At 30.2% G+C, this 22,079-nt stretch overlaps 1 protein-coding gene across 1 annotated transcript in view; it reads right to left on the bottom strand.

Annotated features, from left to right (window-relative positions):
- Positions 1 to 1,878: 1,878 nt before the first annotated feature.
- Dhc16F (Dynein heavy chain at 16F) overlaps positions 1,879 to 22,079 on the bottom strand; it is a 149,275-nt gene continuing 129,074 nt past the window's right edge. The window contains exons 51-58 of the mRNA XM_075373265.1: positions 19,310 to 19,408; positions 17,990 to 18,141; positions 15,852 to 16,022; positions 11,318 to 11,497; positions 10,015 to 10,107; positions 8,855 to 9,055; positions 5,288 to 5,405; positions 1,879 to 2,164 (exon numbers count right to left, since the gene is read on the bottom strand). Coding sequence (XP_075229380.1) covers positions 1,935 to 2,164; positions 5,288 to 5,405; positions 8,855 to 9,055; positions 10,015 to 10,107; positions 11,318 to 11,497; positions 15,852 to 16,022; positions 17,990 to 18,141; positions 19,310 to 19,408 — 1,244 coding nt within the window. The 3' untranslated portion in view covers positions 1,879 to 1,934. The remainder of the gene's footprint in view (positions 2,165 to 5,287; positions 5,406 to 8,854; positions 9,056 to 10,014; positions 10,108 to 11,317; positions 11,498 to 15,851; positions 16,023 to 17,989; positions 18,142 to 19,309; positions 19,409 to 22,079) is intronic.

The following is a 22,079-nucleotide window of genomic DNA, read 5'->3' as shown; positions in this document are numbered from 1 at the left end:
TAATAGCTCACTTGTTTTATAGATTTGCATTAGATAGGTTACCATTTACACTGTTGGATTTAGTTTTTGTTTTGTTTCCAGTTATCAATTTTACTTTTAATAGCTTGCTTGCTAAATATTAATATATTTAATAAGTGATTATTTAATTTATCAAAGTTAGATTATTACTTGTATATTAATACTTAATATAAACCCTTGATGTTAGTATCTGCTGTTAGTAACTCTGTTTTAATTTTATTTAACTCTAATTTGGTTGAATTCATTTCTGATTTTAAATTTCTTAAGTTGTTATAATTTAAATTCAAACTAAGTGTTACAGCCATAAGTTAGATTATTTATCATACTTTAATTATTATCCCCATGTTATTTTAGTATTTAGGATTAAAACATTTGTAGAAACTTAGTAATTAAGCTGAAAGCCTTTATTTTTATGTAATAACTGCACAATATTTTGTTTTTTAGAAACAGAGGTGGTGGTTGTTTGAGGCACAAAAAACTGTTTTCCTCTGTCCTGTACAATCATGTTTCTTAACTTCGACCATAGAGTTGAGGGGGGGGTTAGCTACTGGGCATAAGTCCAAAAGATTAAAAAATGTATGGGAACTTCAAAAATCTCCAGACTGTGTACATCTGTGGAGGCATGCTCCACAAACCCTACAAAAGAGCACTGAAGCGAACTTCAAATGTCCGGCAAGTTTAAAATAGACCTTGTTTTGTTAGAAGGTATACTTCATCTTGCATCTACATACGTGACATGAGGAGTACTACATCAATGCCACCACTGTCAAGAGGTTTTAACAAAACAAGGGCATTGTATGGGCAATCACAGCAGCAAACCTTGGGACAATGTGACTACAGGAGGGGCTGCAGGAAGATCCATGACTCCTGGATTCACCAAAGCAGATAAATGTGTACCAGTGCCTCCAGGAGATGAGACCCTTACTCCCCCAATCACTGTCAAGTTGAAAAAGGAAGCAGGTACTGTTTCCCTTAAGGCCAAGCCATAACCACTGGTGCAAACTACAGGGGGAAACGACTACACCTGCTGCAAATGCCCGGTCTTCTGAGCCAATTCCACACTTCCATCCCAAATTTAATTAAAATTTTACTGCAGCACTCCAGAACAGAAGAGGGAGGAAGTGATTCTCAGAAAAGAGAGCAATCCTAAATTATGTGCAATTGTATGCTTTGTACCCTCCAGTACTTTTTACTATTAAAAGCAAGGGATGGATCTTCTGTATGGATGATTTTTATTAAAACAATAAAAATTAAATATTCATAATACAAAATACAAATGTTTTGACCAAATAATTTATTTGTTCAAAAATAAAACAATGAAATTATAAAAGTAATAAATAAAAAAACAATAAGTTATTCATTTATAGCAGTTAAAAGAGCAGTTCCTCTAAGAATCCAATAATCTGGAGATTTGTCAGTTGGTAGAAGCACAGGTACAACAAAATTTGTGCTATGTCCAGTTGTGCTTAGAGTACCAGCTCTAGTTGCAGTTTTATACAATGGACAAGTGTAACGCTTATCAATATCAACCAGCTCTGTTACTGGTATCAAATGCATTACAGGAAGAGGCGGATTTAATTCCCCTGTGAACAATATAAGTTGATTAATATTTTTAATATATCATACAGTTTCTACTATTTAACAATATGTTAATATTATTGTACAATCTGGAGTCAGAATCCTAGATAGAACAGAGAGGTTACATTCTATCTGATTATAACAAGGGTTAATCTCTCTAGGACTCTCAACTTTTTACTATTAAAAGCAAGGGATGGATCTTCTGTATGGATGATTTTTATTAAAACAATAAAAATTAAATATTCATAATACAAAATACAAATGTTTTGACCAAATAATTTATTTGTTCAAAAATAAAACAATGAAATTATAAAAGTAATAAATAAAAAAACAATAAGTTATTCATTTATAGCAGTTAAAAGAGCAGTTCCTCTAAGAATCCAATAATCTGGAGATTTGTCAGTTGGTAGAAGCACAGGTACAACAAAATTTGTGCTATGTCCAGTTGTGCTTAGAGTACCAGCTCTAGTTGCAGTTTTATACAATGGACAAGTGTAACGCTTATCAATATCAACCAGCTCTGTTACTGGTATCAAATGCATTACAGGAAGAGGCGGATTTAATTCCCCTGTGAACAATATAAGTTGATTAATATTTTTAATATATCATACAGTTTCTACTATTTAACAATATGTTAATATTATTGTACAATCTGGAGTCAGAATCCTAGATAGAACAGAGAGGTTACATTCTATCTGATTATAACAAGGGTTAATCTCTCTAGGACTCTCAAGATCTCTCTAGATCTCTCAAGGGCTCTCTCTAGGATCCCATTATTACCAGGGAGTGGTCTGGCCTAGACCTATTGAATCTAAACCCCTTCAAGGGATGTTAGATATTAAGACTCGGGTTTCATTTTCTCCTTTTTTATTTGTAAAAATAAAAATTTTCACTTTTCTCTTCCTCTTATATATATATATATATATATATATATGTGTGTGTGTGTGTGTGTGTGTGTGTGTGTGTGTGTGTGTGTCATTATGTAATATATGATTTACAAGTTCAAAGATTATAATAAAAATTATTATAAACAAAATAAAGATAATTAAACCTAACTGAGGTATTGGATGATCAAAATAAGGAAGTAGTTTATACAAACATCTCAACTTACACAAGCCTTCTAAATACAGAAAATAGAGGCTCACTTCCACAATCAACATAAATTACAATATGCAAATCAGTATCGTAAAAGTAAATTTATTTCTACTTGTTCTCATAACAATGAAAATGATGGAACTGGGAATTTTAATGAAAAACCCAAATCAAAATGTAGTTGAGGTGGTATTTTGTACCTACATACCTACTTACTTCCTACATAGTAAGTAGTCATTTGCATAGTCATTCTAAAACCTAATGAGAATTAATTAAATTCTGAAATTTATCAAACATGTAATAGCAACTTGTAATCACACTGATTCAGTTAATCTTCATCATATCAGTAATGACCCTTCCAGGAGAGGTTCTCTGTATTTTAATAAACTGTCTCAATGCTTAGTAATGTTAGAAGAAAATCAACTTAAAAAAGAAAAGAAAAAAGGAAAAAAGGCAAATCGTTCAGTTGTATTTCGTTCAGGTATTCTGTAATGACTTCTTATGTAAGTAATTTAATGCAATCAAACTTTTTATTTTTGTAAATCTTTTTATCACTGTATTTATTTAATTATAATTAAGTATTCATTGAATTTTTTTCTTTTTTATATTAATTTAATATAAGGAAAAAGTTTATATTGATTATTTACATGAATTATGAAATTAACAATAATTAACATATTGATCCACGACTTGAAGATTATATCCTCTTTCAATAAATATAAATTTATTTAATTTTTATTATATTTATTAAATAAATGAATGCATTTATTTTATATGTACATTCAGATGCTCAGCAAGAAAAATAAAAAAGTAATAAATCTATACTCCTCATACACATGCATCATAAAAGGTCAAAAATCAATGAGAAAAATTAATAATATTTAAAGTAACAAAAAGTAATAATGGTAAAATGATTTTTTGAAAATTTCTGAAAGGATGATTAAGGAATTTCTGAAAGTGATTAAGGATTTTTTTCCTTAATCACTGCATCAACATATTTATGATCAATGCTACAAGGTGATTTATGAATAAGTTACTAGTAGATCATGGGAAAATGATAAACATGTTATGCAAGATACACCCATATCAATTTATCCAATAAAACTTATATAGCAGTGAAGTATAAAAACTAATAAAAAAAAAATGGATGATGAGTAAGTGTGTTTAAATGATAAATGTTAAGCAAATTAACAGAATGATTCATATTCTCAATATTCAACTGCTCTACCAACGATACCATTCCCCTAATGGGAAAAGGTTGTCTTCCTTCTAAAATCTGACATTAGTTGTTCAAGCTATAGTTACATTCTACAGACATCCTGTCTAGTATGTTCCCAGATAAGAACATAAGATGAAAATCAATGTTGTACAAGCTGCTCAAATATGAGGTCTGTTCAAGAAATATGTAGACTGTCTGAATTGCTCTGGTCCACTTGGTTCCAGTCAAATCCGTTTGGTGTCGCCATGTTCATACAGATCAGCTGATTACAACGCAATTTTTTGATTTCAAATATCATTATTGGTTGCTTTACTATGCAGTTTGTGAAGTGTATTTTTCTTGTTTCCGGATGAGTGACTTGAAGGAGCAAAGAGTTGCTGTGAAATTTTGTGTTAAACTTGGAAAATCTGCAAGTGAAACTTTTGATATGCTCAAGACGACTATGCAACCAGCCCATCAGAGAGCTTGCTGAAGAGTGTGGGATATCAGTTGGATCACCTTACCAGATTTCGAGATCATTTTACGAGAGTGGTGACTGGTTTTTTCATCACTACAATGCTCCAGCCCATTCAGCCCTCAGAACTCTTGAGTTTTTGGCCAAACGATCACTGTTCTTCCCCACCCACCCTACTCACCTGACCTCGCCCAAAAGACCTTCGAAAGGAAGAAGATTTGAGGAGATTTCCGAAGGCAAATGCGATGAAGGAACTGAAGAACATCACAAAAGAAGCATTCCAGGACTATTTCCAAAAATTAAACAACCTTTGGGGATAAATGGTGCATTGGGGAGGAGAGTATACATTTTGTTTTATTACGTTAGTCTACGTATTTTTTGAACAGACCTCATATATGTAATAATGCATAAATTATAATTATAATTAGAAATTATAATTCATGGTTAAAAACAATAGCTTATTTTTTGAACAGACCTCATATATGTAATAATGCATAAATTATAATTATAATTACAAATTATAATTCATGGTTAAAAACAATAGCTAACTGTTTCAGAACCGTGATGGTTAAATCATTTATCCTCTGGTCAATTGGAAATATGTAATAGCATTATATTTTGTAAGATATAAAAGGCCAGAAGTGGAAAAACACAAAAATTTGATGCTAAAGTCATGTCTGACATCTTAAGAATGCATACAGATGAACTGATGATCAAAAGGAACATTCAGATTTTTTCAGAAAACCAACTTCACAATATAACTTTTAATTTTCATGCTCTCAATAAACTTCAGTACTGCTCACTTTTTCAAGACCTAAAAATTTCAAACTTAAAAAAATGTAACTTATATAACATAGCTCTTTGAGATAACACAGTTTGCAAAAAAAGTTGGTAAATTATTATAAATAATAAACTTAAGTTATTACCAGGATTAGCATCAGTCAATATTCCTTTTATAATATCAAAACGACTTGCATCAAGAAATAATCCATGCACCAAAAGACCATCTTCAGGTATTTTAATGTTACCATAAGCACTTATGACCTGAAAGCAGTAAAATATGCAAATCTAGATAAGTATCTTATTAAAATAATAGTATTAAAATAATATATTATATTATATTATATATTATATATAGTATTAAAATAATAGTAAACTGTTGGTTTCTTATTACCCAAACACAAAAATTTGAAAAGAAACACAGGCCAGAAGAAAAACTACATAGAGACCTCCACTAAACACTGGCCCTAAGGGAGAACATGATAAAAATATTAAACACAGAACAATAAAATAATTTCAGACTTTTAATTTGTTTCTGGGGACTGTGAATTTATTATAAACATTTATTAAGTGTAAATCCTGAAGTATCCAATGCCACAGGAATAGTAAAAACCAATTGTTTTAATGGATGACTTTACTCAGAGAGTAGACATTTATCAAAGAAGAAAGTTGTCTACTCAGAAAGTAGACACATTAATTAGACTAAGGAAGGGAGTTTTCAATGACATAATCCATAAATGACATTTCAAGAGAAATGGATAACAATGTGACTGATATACTGGATAAGTACCGTATTTTTTTGGATACCCCGGCCGATAATAAACCCCGTACCATGATTTTAAAGACCGAAAATCTAAAAAAAATTGATATATACCAGCATTTAAAAAGTGCAACACATATGATAAAAAAAATACGTAAATATTCAGAAAGTAAAGTATTTAATTCGTTCATTAAAATTAAAATATTAATAATAATTTACCGTAGGTAATAGTTTAGTTCAGAATCACTATGCCAGTAAAAGAAAAAGAAAGTATCATGTAAAAATGTATCATTTCAATACACTTTTAATATGAAATTTTATTTTTAATTAATAACTGTCACTGTCAATTTCTGCATAAGAGTTACCGGTAGTCTCCACGTCGCTCTGTCAAAGACTATCATCTTCACTACCATAAAGTTCATTAGATATTCCGCATTTCTCAAAACTTTTCCTAACTAATTCCGTGGAAATACCTTTCCAAGCATCTTTTATCCAAAAACAAATGTGGACATCTGGGAGTTTGATTCATCCTATAGGCGTGAAAAAGAAATTTTCATCACCAATCCGTTTAAAATCACCAATAAGAAAGCCGATAAAAATTAAACCAATGATCAAGACATCCCTTCTGTATCTCAGATTAAGTTATTTTACGCCCACACAGGTTACCATGGTAACGATATAATCAGAATAGAAAAGCCAAATTTAAACCAATGAACAAGACATAACTTCTTTTGTATCTGAGATTACAATATATATTATAGTATATACAATATATATTATAATATATATATTATATATATATATTACAATATATATTATACATTGGATATTCTGCATTTTTTAAAAGCTTTACTTATACAAATCAGGCCAATGACCAAGACTTGTCCTTTTCCGCATCTAAGATTAAGGATCATTTAACTCCCTCACCGGTTACTACGGTAACAGTATAATCAGAATGGTAAAACCAATAAAAATGAAACCAATGAACAAGACATTACCTATTCCATATCACAGATATCACTTAACTCTTTCGCCGATGAAGATGACAATGACTAATGACAAAGACTTTTCCTTTTCCGAATCTCAGATTACGGTTACTAAGGTAACAAAATCTGAATAAGAAGGCCAAAAAAAATGGACCAATGAACAAGACTTGTCCTTTTCCGTATCTAAGATTACAGTTCTTCTTCGAAATCTTAGATTGCACTTATCATTTAACGCCCTCGCCGGTTACTACGGTAAAGATATAATCTGAATAGGAAAGCCGATAAAAATTGAAGAAGATCTCAGGTTAAGTTATTTCACGCCCTCGCAGATTACTACGTTAACAATATACCGTATTTATTCGAGTTACCTTCCCAAGCATCTTTTATCCAAACACAAACCTGGTTAAAATCTGGGAGTTTGGTCCTTCGCCTACAGGAAGAACCAAACTCCCAGATTTTAACCAGGATTGTGTTTGGATAGGCGTAAAAAAAAAAAAATTTTAAATGCAGGCATCTGGTAGCAATCCGCCTATAATTATTACTTGATCTGTCATACCCGCTTTTAAAATGTCTCTCACTTTATCAGTCATATGCCCCCGATAACATACCAGTATTTTTATTATTATTAAGTAAATCTCCTTATCGTTTTTGCCATACACAGCTGTTCCAGTCTATAATTAAGGTTTCGTCCATCCAACCTTATTCCTGTTTTGTTTATGGTTTTGTCAAATGGCATTTTAAAATATATGATCAGCGTTTCCTATTTGAGAAGGCAAATAGCCTTTATCTTTTCTAACATTTATTATGTATTTGGGAAAATGTAATATTTTTTGTTCATAAGCGTCTGGAAGTCGTTGAGAAATGGTTGTTTTTCATCTTAATGAGAAATAATTTCGTGCAAAAAATCATGTTATCCATCCACAACTTGCTTTAAAATCAACTTTATTCAATGATTTGGCGATTTCACGAGCATATGATTGACAAATTTTTGTCGTGACAGCATAACCACATTTCCTTTTTTCCATAACAAAGTCACACAATTGTTTTTCTACATCTTTGGTTTTAAGCCAAATTACCAGTGCCTTTCACCAGAAGTTATTTCTTCTTACACCAGTCTCGAATGCACTTTTCATCTACATCAAATTTTCTTCCTGCCGCCCGATTTCCAAGTTTTTCAGCCTGTTCTATAATGCGCAGTTTTTCATTTACTGTAAAAGATCATAGACGCTGTCCTTTTGTACTCATTTTAATGCCGTAATTAAAATAAATCATCGTATTAAACTTTACAAGATAAACTAAACAGATAAAATGCACAAGACAATGATGGGTAACTGATACTGTAACTGTAGTATCATTAGAACCGGATGCAGCCAATACCAAATGAATCAGTTTAAAAATACCGCAACTTCATTCCTATCGATAACACATGATGTGTTCTGTATAAGCGGCATCCAGTATCGATAAACGAAAGCCTAATGTAACTATATTTATGTGATTGAATTTAAATACTTCTAAGAAAACGTTTACTTTACATAAATAATCCTGGCTAAAAGCTGTTTCATGTAAGCCCCACACCCTTGTTTTTTCTCTCTAATTCCAAGAAAAAAAGTGCGGGGTACTCAAATAAATACTGTATTTGTAATTTAATAATAATGAAAATACTATGTTAAAGTTAATTTCTTGTAACATATATAATAAGGTATGTATTGCTATACAAAAAGCACATAAAAGAATACATACATTGATATATTCCTAGTGTAGAAAGTGAAAATGATTAAATGTTTAAACTCACAGCTCTCTTGAATTCTTTCTTTGATCAGAGAGGTTATAATTGATATAAACAGTTATAATTACAAATAAACTGAAAAACACTTTCTACAAAAGAAAATTATTAATCATCACAATATAAAACATTTTAGCAAAAAAATCTAATACAATATTTAAAAGAAATATAATACAGTAATTACCTCTCCACCAGTGGTTTTATGTTGATTCTCTATTTCCTCTTGATCTAATGTTACTTTCATTACAATAAAGTCAACAATTAACTGATCAATCGGGAAATTATATTTACGAGCATGTGTCTGAAGAGATCCTGTCATAAATCCTTGTGGAAAAAAGAAGCCTGATAACCAAAAAGATGGAGGTGGGCCATATTTCAGCCATGTCTGAAAAGTAAATTTAACACTACAGTTTTATCAAGTGTATTCTGCAGAATGCTGTACTACACTTAACACTTACTTCAGTGTGAATGGATTGTTTGCATGGAAATATAACTGAAATATAATATAGTACAAATTCCACCTTAAAAACATTACAAATACTATAGCTTTTAAATACACACACACAAAATTCCCAACTAAAAAACTATAGCAGAGAACAAAATGAGCAGCAAATTTTAAATACATTTTAACTAATAAAAAGAAGCAACAGTATCAATTTAGTTTTATTACAAATCAAATCAATAATAATCAATGATACTTTTTCCTGTTTAGCATCCAGGAATCACAGTCAGGTGTTAGGTCAAAGGATGAATGAGGATGATATGTATGAGTGTAAGTGAAGTGTAGTCTTGTACAGTCTCAGGTCGACCATTTCTGAGATGCGTGGTTAATTGAAACCCAACCATCAAAGAACACCAACTGCCTTTACTAGGATTTGATCATTGGAACTCTCGACTTCAAAAACAGTTGATTTGCAAAGATGCGTTCACCATTAGACCAAACTGGTGGGTTAATCAATGATACTTAAAAAATAAATAACCTAACACAAAAGATTTTTTTCAAAATCACCATAATACAATTATTTTAGTATTCAAAATGACCATAATACAATTATTTTAGTAACTACTAAGTTACTAAAATACTTTAGTAAGTACTTTTGTAACCAACTGTGTTATCAGAAAATAATTTTGTTTAATTCATAGAATACTAGTTTGTGTATGATCAAATAATATTACAACCAGTTTTGATATCACAACCAGTCTAAAACGATATAGCCATTAACTAAGGAACTAGGTGTTTTTTATATTCTATTCTGAACTGTATTCTGGTGGTTTCCAAACAATAGAAATCATTTTAAACAAAAAAATTTTTAAAAACTTATAAACAAAAAAAATATCTTTTACCTCGATAAAGTCTAATCTTAATTCAAGATCTCGTACCCAACTGCCCAGTGGTTTTAAAGATGGATATGCTTTAGCTGCCCACATTTTTGGGACCTAAAATATTTAAATTTTTAGAAATTAGAACAAACTTAATAATTTTACCTACAATAGAGTATTTGAATAAGCTATATCACTAAGCCAACAAAAGTACAGTGGTCAGCCTGGCCAGTGTAACAGCAGTAATGCAATTAAATCTTACCAAAAGTGCATATAAATTAAAGTTTTTCTATACCACTTGGAAAATTCTCTGATTGCTTCATTTAAATTAATAATAATGGAATCAAGTAATGTATCAAGGCTGCTGACTCAGATTTTCCCATTCGAGTTTCTTCACATGCTTGCACTAAAAAAATTTCAAAATCTGTCATTTCAAAAATACTGAATGACAGATTCAGTTTCCCGATATAGATTTTTTCAACAGCCCAAATTAGTTCAATTGCAATGTTTAAATCAGGATGGGATGATGGTAACCATAATGTATCATGACACTCCTTTCTAAATAATACCTTCAACTAAATAATGCACACACTTCAGTTTCTAGCTTTTGTTAAAAAAATATTTCTTTAGTTTTTCAGACAGAATATTTTCTAGAACGGCCCGATATCAATGATAATTACAGAATTGGGTTCAAGGTTGGGAAATATTATTTTGATTATTCTTTTTAACTGTCTATTTCATCATTATAATCAATCCTCTGAACTCTGGGAGGCCATCCAGTTTTGTTCTCTTTAAAGTATTTTCATTTTGCACCTAACCCTAGTTCTTTCAAGATGATTCTAAAATTCTTCTCACTTTCCTGAAATCCACACCTAGGGAGCAGAATGCAGTAGTTCTACTGTAGGAATTCTTTTATTTAATAAAAATTGTACATCATTCATGTTACTAAATCATCCACGCGATACCCGTTGTACTTTTCTTTATTTGGTGTTGAAAAGGATGCAACTTCCTTCTGATCTTTGGACTCTGATTTAGACATGGTCTGTAATTCTTGGCAGATTCTTGATATTTATCAATATATCAGAGCCTAACATTACCAACATTGTAGAACAATGTAGTAGATCTACAATGTAGATCATAAGAACATCAACATGAACAACTCCGCTTACAGTTGAGATTTGTTTAGCATTTTCACTGGTCACAGATTTTTAATCTTCTCAAAGTGCTTGTTAATAATAACAGCTTGTTAAATAATTTAATAGCAAGGTCTGCTACTACAGCCTCATGAATTGAGAAAAATAGTATGGTATAGGAAATAACATTTTACCTGCTGATTAATAAATGATGTATACATTTCTTCCAAAGCATCACTCATCACTATAAATCCCTTTATAGCTTTTTTCAAATCATTCAGAGAACTATGTACTACCTTAAGTAATCCATTAAATCTATCAATCTCTTGTTTTAAAACTGTCGTTAAAGATGGCAATCTTGACTTTGAATCACGCTGTAAGAAATAAAACAAAAGTTTTTACATGAAATTGTAAAAATAAGAACTAATTTTAAAGTATTAAAAGTTTATGTTACATACTTCTATATTATATTATATTATACTTCTTAAGATGAATACAGTTTTGTTTTTTTTTTAACAAATTTTCTTAGTTGTTCGTAATATTCTATTACACTCGTACGTGTTTAAACACATTGCTGAATGTTATACTGTCTCAGTGTGCTTGGCATGTTGATACACAACAGTAATTTGGCTCACTGAAGTCTACGATGTCATACTTAGATGATTGTCTTTTAAGTCACATTTGATGTTGCCAATTTACTCATCTTTGATTTGTCATGAAGAAATATGGTAAGTTAATTATGACATCCCCATATGTAATCACATACGGTGATTATGACACCCACATTGCCCTAATAACAATATTAGTATCAATATAAGCTAAGCTGCCTTGATGGAAATGCAACAATCATGTTTATAGAGTACTTTTAAGAATCTATAGCCTATCTTGTATTAAAATTTTCATTAAGCTTCTAAAAATTAAATGGGAAGACTGTCAAAAACTTATTGTAGTAAATATTTGCTGTCTAAATTGTTTTAAATATGACTAAAGATGTTGAGACTATTTCCTAAACTTTAACTGGGAGATATTCTACAGGCTGGAAAATGAAACTGATAAAGAAAAAGTCAATCTAATTGATATAACAAAACTAATACGGAAATGGAACAAAAAGAATTAGAAAAATCTCTTAATTCTTGTCATGAGAAAATAGACGTATTAAGTTAGAGAATGCTCTGCAGCAAATCAAAAAACAAGAAACAACAATAGCAAAGATTCAGAATAAAAATGAACTGTTAAAAAACCAAGAGAGTGATCTATATTTTTAGAATTGGATAAAGCTGAACAATACAGCAGGAATAGTTGTTTGGATATCTAAGGAAAACCAGAACAATCCAATGAAAATGTCACTTCTCTGGTGAAGGAGGTAGGACATAATGCATGCCCTACCTCCAGTAGATAATTGATACCTGCCACAGTCTACATAAAACAAAAAAATAGAGCTAACAAGAGAAATTATTGCAAAATTTCTTTGGAGAACGGGTAAAGACGTTATAGAAAACGAAAATAAAAAAGAACTTATCTACACAACTTGAAAATTACCAAATTTAGTAAGTTCAAATAATATCATCAAATAAAAATAAATTACACAGAATTAAATTAAAATTTAATTTAATCTAATTAAAATTAAATTTAAATTAAAAAATTTAAACAATTTTTATATTTTAACATAAAAAATTGTTTTTCTTCCGGTAATGAGTAAATAAATGAAAATATTGTCACCTAATCATGCTGATCAACTACACTGATCATGCTGATCCATTACTACACTGTTAGTTTGTAAGAGAATTTATTGTTTTATTTACATCTTTTCTACCTTTTTGTGATTATTTTTTCTGTGATACCTGCTAAAATTGCTAGCAACATGTCACTTAGTGAACAAGAGAGAATCACACTTTTAATGATGAGGGGCTTTAGTGATAGAGTTAGGTCATACAATGAAGTTGTGTTCAATGTAACATTTATTTCAAAAAGTAGTACAGTATGTAAAACCATCAAATGATTTGAAGAAACAGGAAACTTTAATAGAAAGAAAACCAGAGAGGCCTAAATCTGAAAAACAAATAATAAATCGTTAGAAATTAAGTAAGAATTTATTGAGAATCCTTATTCCACAACTCGAACAGCAGTACAAGAACGTAACATGAGCCAAAGTTCAGGGATTCAAACATTAAAAAGTGAAAATTTCAAACCTTTCAAAATTCATCTGGTGCAACAACTTAATGAAAATGATTACACAACATCAGAGGTTAATAATTATTAATACCGATATGCCTTCTCATTGCAATATCGAAATATTTTATTAATTAAAATTTTATTTGGCTAAAACTCTAGAACCAATGAAAATAAGTAACACTTACGATATGTCATTGGAAAAGCCCTTAAATGAGGGCTTATTACTACAGTTAAGAAAAAGTCCAAAATCCAATTTTTTTTGTATTTTGGGCTTTTTTGAACATTTTTGATCTAGTCAATTGCAATCAAAAGGAAACTTGCATAACTAGATGTTACAGTTCTAAATGCAAACTTTCAGCAACCTTCAGATAATCGTTTTTGAGTTATGTGAGATACATATGTACATGCCAATTAAATGGATTAAGGGATGGTCAAAATGGTTATTTCCATGATTTTTTCAAATTTCCAAAATTTCACGACCACAATACTTTCTTTAATTTGTAAAAGGAAGTAAAAGGGAGGGAGTTTTGATAAAAATGGAAAGTGAAATTCATAACAGGCAATTCCACAAATTTATGACCTACCTCAAAATTGTTATTAAATTACATGCTTTAAAACAGCCTTTTTAGTATGGTGCGATTATTCAACATATAATCCTCCTCAAATCAGATGTATATATAAAATATAAACTAATAATCCTGGGCGATCTTAAGTTACCCAAAATAATAAATAATTTCCAGTTAACTAGTTAATTATATTGTTTAATTATTAATAAACTACACAGGCTTAAATAATCTTACATCACTAATGTCTCTTCACAATGATTGATGATGTGTGTAATGTTAATGGGAAAATCTTAATTTAAATCTAGCCAATGGACCACATTGTACGCTCAACCTCTTAAAGAGATGTACATTATCCAGTTTTCAATATTGTGATTAATAAATGATAAATTACTTTATTAAAGTAATCCTAACTTTAAGAAAACAATTTTTGATAACATGTGTAGGCTGGCTATTGAATAAGACTGACTGGAACACATTAAAACATTTTGTGATATAAACTTAGCACTGGACTGGTTTTACAATAAAATAGAATACATATTCAATATTGCTGTACCTCTCACAAAATACTACAAAAGGACTTATACTGTACGGTATCACAGTGAATTAATCAAAATGCTTAAAGTTAAGGAATATTATATGAAATGTAGGTATAGAAGCTATATTTTTATGAATGAATTTAAGGTATTAAGAAATAATGTCAAACAAAAAACCTAATTAATAATATTTATAATATGCTAAACCATGACAGAAGGAATTTTTTGTTTTTAAAAAAAATAATTAAATTCTGACTCATATGGGGAATACTTTAATGTCTATTATTCATTTAGTACTATATCAGAAGCAGCACAAGCCTTTGCTGACTATTTTCAAGTGTTTAATAATATTTGCATAAGAGAGCTCTGAAGCTCTTCTCTTCACTAATGACATGAAAATTTTCTATTATGTGAATTCCTATGATGTAATTCATCTTCAAAATGATATTAATAAGGTTGCCCCTCAACTAGTGTAAACAAAATCAAATTTTAATGTAGAAAAATGCAAATACATGCAGATAACTCATAAAAAAGAGATAATACACTTTAGTTTAACAATATCATTGAAATTTGAATTGTGCAAAAAATAAATGGTTGGCATAGCATATAAAAATTTAAGATAGAAATGTTAATGTTTTTAAGTCAAATCTGACAATACTTGTTTGTTAGATATCATTTAAAAGGCAATTCTATCATTTGGAATACTGCAAATAAAAGAAATAGATTAACAAAGTGTACAGATAAAAATTTTGAAATATTTGCTTTTTAGAAAACAGAGTCTATTCTTTCACGATTCATCAAGTGAGTCTAGTGGAGGAATTTCAATAGCCTTCTTTATGGGAGAGAAATCCTCATAGGTTAAATATATTTACATAGAATCAATAATGGATTTGCGGATAACTCCTGACTATTAATAAAATAGCTATATTGTCCCGCCTATTGAAATGCACTATACAAATTTTCAATATGTTTAGAGCTCATACCTAAAGTACACAATTATAATTTATGAAATTTTTACAGAAACATTTTTGATTAATATCAATGAATTTTTAAACACAATTTCTACATATTATAGAAAATTTAAACCAGCATGCTGTACTGAACTGAAATGTAGAATGAATGTCTTCTATCATGGAAAGAACAGATATCATTCACAGAAAAAAATATTTCTGTTCTTATGAGTGTTTGAAAAATGGAAAACTTTACAAGTAATATTTGTAATAAGTTTGCTAAGTTTGAACTGTTGTCCATTTAATTCTTCTTTATTGTTTCTCATAATCACTTGAACAGTTAGCCTCTCTAACCACCATATTGATAAATCCATATAGGTTGAACAACAACCATATTGTTCATATAGGTTGAGCTTTATAAAATAACTAATACATTGAAATAAATTCTGAATGATAAATTTTAACCATAATTGCAAACATAAAACAATATTAATGTTTTTACTTTACCTTTAATAAAGAGGGATGTGCATCATCTTCATTAATTTTTTTAATTATTTTGCCAATAATTACTTCTGCCAACTCATACACTATTTCATCACTTGATTTTCCTTCTACACCAGCAGATTCTTTAGGCTGGACCTCTAATATTGTATTTATAACATTTGCTGTTTCATTTGTCTAAAACAAAAATATTTGACTAATCAAATATTTGACTAATCTAATATTTGAGCAATGAAGCTCTTTAAATTTATTAAAAATAAAAAAATCAGGCAGTATGGAGACAGATAATAAATATGAAAATGAATTTAGTATCTATGGAAACAAGTTATCTGCCTTCTTTATTTTGGACTAACAATAAATACCTTTGTGAAAAATATTTTTCAAATAAGAAACCTTCTTAAATTTTATTTAAAACCTACTATTTTCATATCTTAATGAAAAATTCCTAGACTATATTAATTAAATGGTGATCTTAAGAGGTAAGCAGATTAAAGCCAAATCTGACAATACTTGTTTATTAGCTCTCATTTAGAAGGTAATTCTGTCATCAGGAATACTGTGAATAAAAAAAATAGTAAACTAAAGATTTATTTTTTCTGTAAACTAAAAATGTACACTTGCTCATTTTTATCTGCCTCTGAGCTACAATTATCAGGTCTTGTACTCACAAGTCTTGTACACATCACTATTACTAACTGTGCTGTGACAATGTTTTTTATAAGAAATTTTGTATACAAAGAACTTGTATAGCATGGGTTCTTGTGACCATACGTTGGCCATTCTGTGATCCCACAAAGGCTGTTAATAATGAGCAAAATGAGTTCATCACATTTTGAGAGCCAAGAGATTCTCAGAGAATTGTTAACTGTAACTGAAATTCCATCAGGTCATTGAGATCGTGCTTTAATATAAAGTGCTGAATGGCTTTCACAAAACCATCTATGCAATTTGCAACACGGTTGCAAATTGCATCAATATGTTGTCAGCCAGTTGATATTCATAGATACATTTAGTATACTATGTTGTTAAGTTTGTTCACTGCTAACTGACTGATTAGAGAAGTAATGGCAAATCAACCTGACTAACCCATCGGGTTAGTCTATAGGTTATCGCAAATCAACTGATTTCAAATTGGAGAGTTCTAAGGTTCAAATCCTAGAGACAGTTTACTTTTATACGGATTTGAGTACTAGATCATGTATACCAATGTTCTTTGATGGTTGGGTTTCAATTAACCACACATCTCATCACAGGAATGGTCAACCTGAGACTGTACAAGACTATTTACATTCATACATATCATTCTCATTCATCCTCTGAAGTAATATCTTATGGTGGTTCCACAGGCTAAACAGAAAAAGAAAGAAATCATCCTGACTCAGAAGCTTATCAAAATTTCAGATTCAATTGCAGTGTATCAAAACTGCAATGCTAACTCAAATTTGTCTCAAAAATTCTGTTGAGGAGAGGAAGGTTGTAGAGTGAATTCCAAGTCTATAATTAAAGTGCATTTAAAATACAATACACTTAAAAGCATCTCAAAGAGGATGAAAAATATTTAACCAAAGCTGCAGTGTAATGGCAATCAGGCACTTGCTTCATTCACTTTCAATTAATGCTAATAATAAATAATGCTTCATTAGTAATGACAGATTTTAGAAATTAAAACATATGGTTACATATCTGCTTGCTATTTCTAGCCTTATCAAAAATGAACTGAAGTTGAATTTAGATAACATAAAAATATAACTAACATGGATAAAAACTACAATGAATCACACTCAGTAAATAGGCTTTGTGAAAAGGATTTACAAGGAATAGCTGGAAGTTGAGAAGACATTTTTTGGTATTCTTTTTGTGGTTTTTTTTCTTTTAGTTATATAAGGCCAAAAGAGTTACTTTTGAAGAACCAAAACTATATGTGAACAGAGTGCATAAAAACTTGACTAAAATCAATAAGATTATAGCAATTGCTGAGCTAACAAAATTCAATAAGTTTTATATAAAAATATCAGTCACATTGTAAAAAGTTGTTTTTTTTTTACTATTATAAATCTGATCTTATACAACACATAGTATATATACATTATCACTGACTTACATACTTCTTTTTTAATACTTTAACAAAATTAAAATTTGCTAACCTGAAAAGCGATATTAGCATTATCATGCATTCCAAATATTTCTGGTTCTTCAATGATTGGTAACTGCTCCACAAAATTACGATAACCTTCTAAAGTACAACAATCATCACTTTCAGGACAGTGATAAGTTCCAGATTCTGAATACTTATAACCTATAAAAAAACTAATTTAAATACAACTGTTACAAGGTTTTAAATATTAAAAAAAAAATTAAATGAATACCTACTGTCTTATTGAAAAACTCTGTCTCTAAGAGACAATCTTATACTCTTCAAACTTGTAATTTTCTGTTAGAAAATTAATCATCCCCTCAAGATATGTAATAAAGTAACAAATTACATAGTAGCTTATAAGAAACAATGTTTCATATTATATCACATGGTCATACTGTACTTAAAGCCTTATACATCAAATTAGCACGGGCAAAAGTTAACAAAATTGTCAGAGATAATAATGTTCAGTCTGATTATTCCATGACAAAAGAAGCAAACTGATTTCCATTCACTGCCATAACTGCCAATGACTGGAACATTTTTGTGCATAAAAGAAAGTGAAAAATAATTTTTTAAATAGTATGATGAAATTGAAATAAACCAATTTATAAGTGATGATGACTAGACTTAACAGTCAGCTACAGTAATGGTATGGGTTATGAGTTACTGTATAAACTAAGAGAGTGAGTGAGACAATTTTGGATATGCTATAATTTTTATTGTCACATTCTTTTTATAAAGATCACAGTAAATTTAACTATCACAGTAAGATCACTACAAATATTCTAATATTCTTATATTCTTTATCAGTATTTTATCATGTAAAAAAACTTCTATTAAAATAATAACTCATTTTTAGCTTTATAAGCAAAATGTAGACTTCTTTACAATTACTATGAGTAATAATAATAATAATAATAATAATAATAATAATAATAATAATAATAATAGAAATTTCCCAAATTTCAATACAGTAATACTACCTTCTTTACATCAGTCGATTAAAAGTATAGCAGCAATATTCCTATAAGTTATAGGGATATTGCTGCATTGAATTCAAATGCATCATTACAAAAGTTGGATCAAATACATCATTACAATGCATCATTCAAATGCATCATTACAACGCTTTGTTACAAGCGTTGAATTCACTGTGGTATGTAGATAGGGAAATATTTTTATTCTGTATAGTACACACACAAAACTAGTGAGAGTAGCCTCGCAAATTCAATTTATTTTAAATGGGTTATGTTAATTTTATGTACTTATAACCAATATGTAGTGGTTATTATTTATAAGACATACAAAACAAAATTTAAACAATTACCAGGCCTAAGAATGATTGGAGAAAAGAAACCTTTCAGTATAGTTTTTAATGTTCGTTGATCCCAGTAATCAGTTACTCTTCCACCATATGTTATTTCACCTGTAACACAACCACGGAAACACTGAAGTAAAATAAATATTAAAATTTAAATTTTTAGTAAGTTTGTTGAATATATTTGTTGTTAGTATAGATTTTATGATTTGCCATTGCTAGATTTGAGTACAGATTAAATGAACACAAATGAAAGTTGATACAATATTAAAAAAATGAACATTAAGGAAGTTCACAAAATTTAACCTTTACCTTCTCCTCTTCCCTTTTTCACAAAAAAATTATTATCACGTAACTAATATATATTCTAAATATGAGCCAAATTGGACCATAAATACAATTTTTCAAAATTGTAATTGTAATTGTAATTGTAAAATTGACCCCAACGACACCTAGTGAGTCCAAACTAATTCAGAAACCTTCATGGGCGTGCGCGCAACTCACCAAAGTTTCATATGGGACACATACATATGCGTTTCATTCAATGCATACGGGACAAACAAGCAAACATTCATTTTTATATATAAGATTGAAGTAAAAAGTAAAATTTCTTGTTTTTAATAAATTGCTATAGTAAGAAAATAATTCTGTAACAAGCTTTATCAGATGAAATGGATGTAATTCCCCCATATGAAGGTATGGTTTACACAAAGATGCTAAATCTATATTAATTAAAACTTTGCTTGTGAGAACAGATTATAATTATATTCGAGTTGAGTGTGTGTTTAAAAAAGCTTTGCATCCTGGGTAAGTATGAGTACTACCCAATAAAAGAATTCAGAAAAAAATCATCATGCTACTAATTCACTAACAGTATAGGTGGATGACTATGAATGAAATTATAGTGGATAAGTTAATTCCACATCTAATGCAAACTTTTAACTGTTTTTGATCACTGAAGAAGCTCTGAAATCTTTTTCTTATGCAGTAAGAAATCCAAACCAAACTTCTGTACATGTAACCAAATTTCTGTATATGTGTGATAAAGACAGGGTGAAATGTTGTTAGCAGTTGAAAATATGAAATAAATTATCACATGGTACAGAATGAAATAAAAGAAAATAAGAATGAAAAGAGTTATTCAAAACAAACATTAATAAAATGAAAAGTTAAAATTAAAGTTAGAGCATATTTAATTTTCTACTAAATAAAGGTGTAATTCATAATTTTGAGCACCAGAATCTGACATCTCATTTTTGTATTAACTTATAACTTTTTGAGGGAGCCTCAACACATGACATAACTTAGAAAAGATGTATGTAGGCATAATGCATATTTAATAATGATGACAATCTTAGTGTTTTATTAGAGCACTCAGACAATATAGCTTGATTTTGTTACAAATGAAACCAATATGATCATCCCACTAGAAACACCCAGAAATTTTGCTTTGCATTCAACGGAAATACTAGCATGCAATGTTAGTATTGTGCTTCAACGGAAGCACAATGCAATGGTTTTAATCATATTTAAAAGTTAGATGGTTACCAGTCCAACCACTGGATAATTTTTTAAGCTGCGCAACATACAATCTTCAGTTACTTTTAAATAATAATCTTCAGAAATGTCATCTTTGAATTACACAATGAATGCCTCAAGATTTTGAGGTAGGTCATTTAATGAATAATAAAAAAAAGCAGATTGAGAACATTTCAAAATTTTGAAGTGAGGTCCTAAATTTTACATCTGTATTCTTATCAAAAGATGAAACCAACTACTTGTTGGATTAAGTTGGTAGTAGGCAATTTTTTCCTAGAACAATCCTGAAACTACATTGGTTTGGCTGCTGGGTCGTTGACCTCAAATGTAAACAAAACAGTATTACATCAAAAGAATGGAAACAAAGCGGGGTATTGGCATTATAATAAAAGCGACGAAAGAAGGACAAGGAGAGCTTTATGGAGGGTGATGTGTTGAGGTTAAAGGGATAGAGTAACATTATATTGTATATACATCCATTTGATTGATCAGTATGCTGATCTCTTTGCCATTCATATAGGTGGTAGTTCCATACAGCAAATGTCTGTGGTAATGTTTATAATTCAGAAACTTGTCATGAGGGTGTTTTTACAATCGAAAGGGTCATATAATGTTATCTATTTAAGTTTACCACTCAAATAATTTATAACCTTCTACCGATTTTATACCCTCTAGAATTTTACGCCAATGTCTCTTTTATTGTGTGGACTTATGGTGATCAAATATCAACATCTTATATGCACTTTATATGTTGTAAAAATTGTGTTGTAAAAATTTTGTTACGATCACACCCTCCTCAATTCCAGTCGCAAGCTTACTGGTTTGTCGCATAGATTCACGCTCTGTGACTTTATAAATAAAAGGGGAAATTTGTGCAGTATACAACTGGCCTAACTGCCACATATGAGTTCCTTACTTCCTTTTACCTTTTAAGAAAAAAGAACAAGCAGAAGGAACGAGCCAAGCAGCCACCAGCCATAGACTGAACAAAGAAGTGTGGTGTGGTGTGGTGTGGTGTGGTGTGGTGTGGTGTGGTGTGGTGTGGTGTGGTGTGGTGTGGTGTGGTGTGGTGTGGTGTGGTGTGGTGTGGTGTGGTGTGGTGTGGTGTGGTGTGGTGTGGTGTGGTGTGGTGTGGTGTGGTGTGGTGTGGTGTGGTGTGGTGTGGTGTGGTGTGGTGTGGTGTGGTGTGGTGTGGTGTGGTGTGGTGTGGTGTGGTGTGGTGTGGTGTGGTGTGGTGTGG

The sequence above is a fragment of the Lycorma delicatula genome, chromosome 8 (genome assembly GCF_047948215.1).
Source record: "Lycorma delicatula isolate Av1 chromosome 8, ASM4794821v1, whole genome shotgun sequence".
In the NCBI taxonomy this organism is placed as follows: Eukaryota; Metazoa; Arthropoda; class Insecta; order Hemiptera; family Fulgoridae; genus Lycorma; species Lycorma delicatula.
This window is presented reverse-complemented; position numbering and strand designations above follow the sequence as displayed.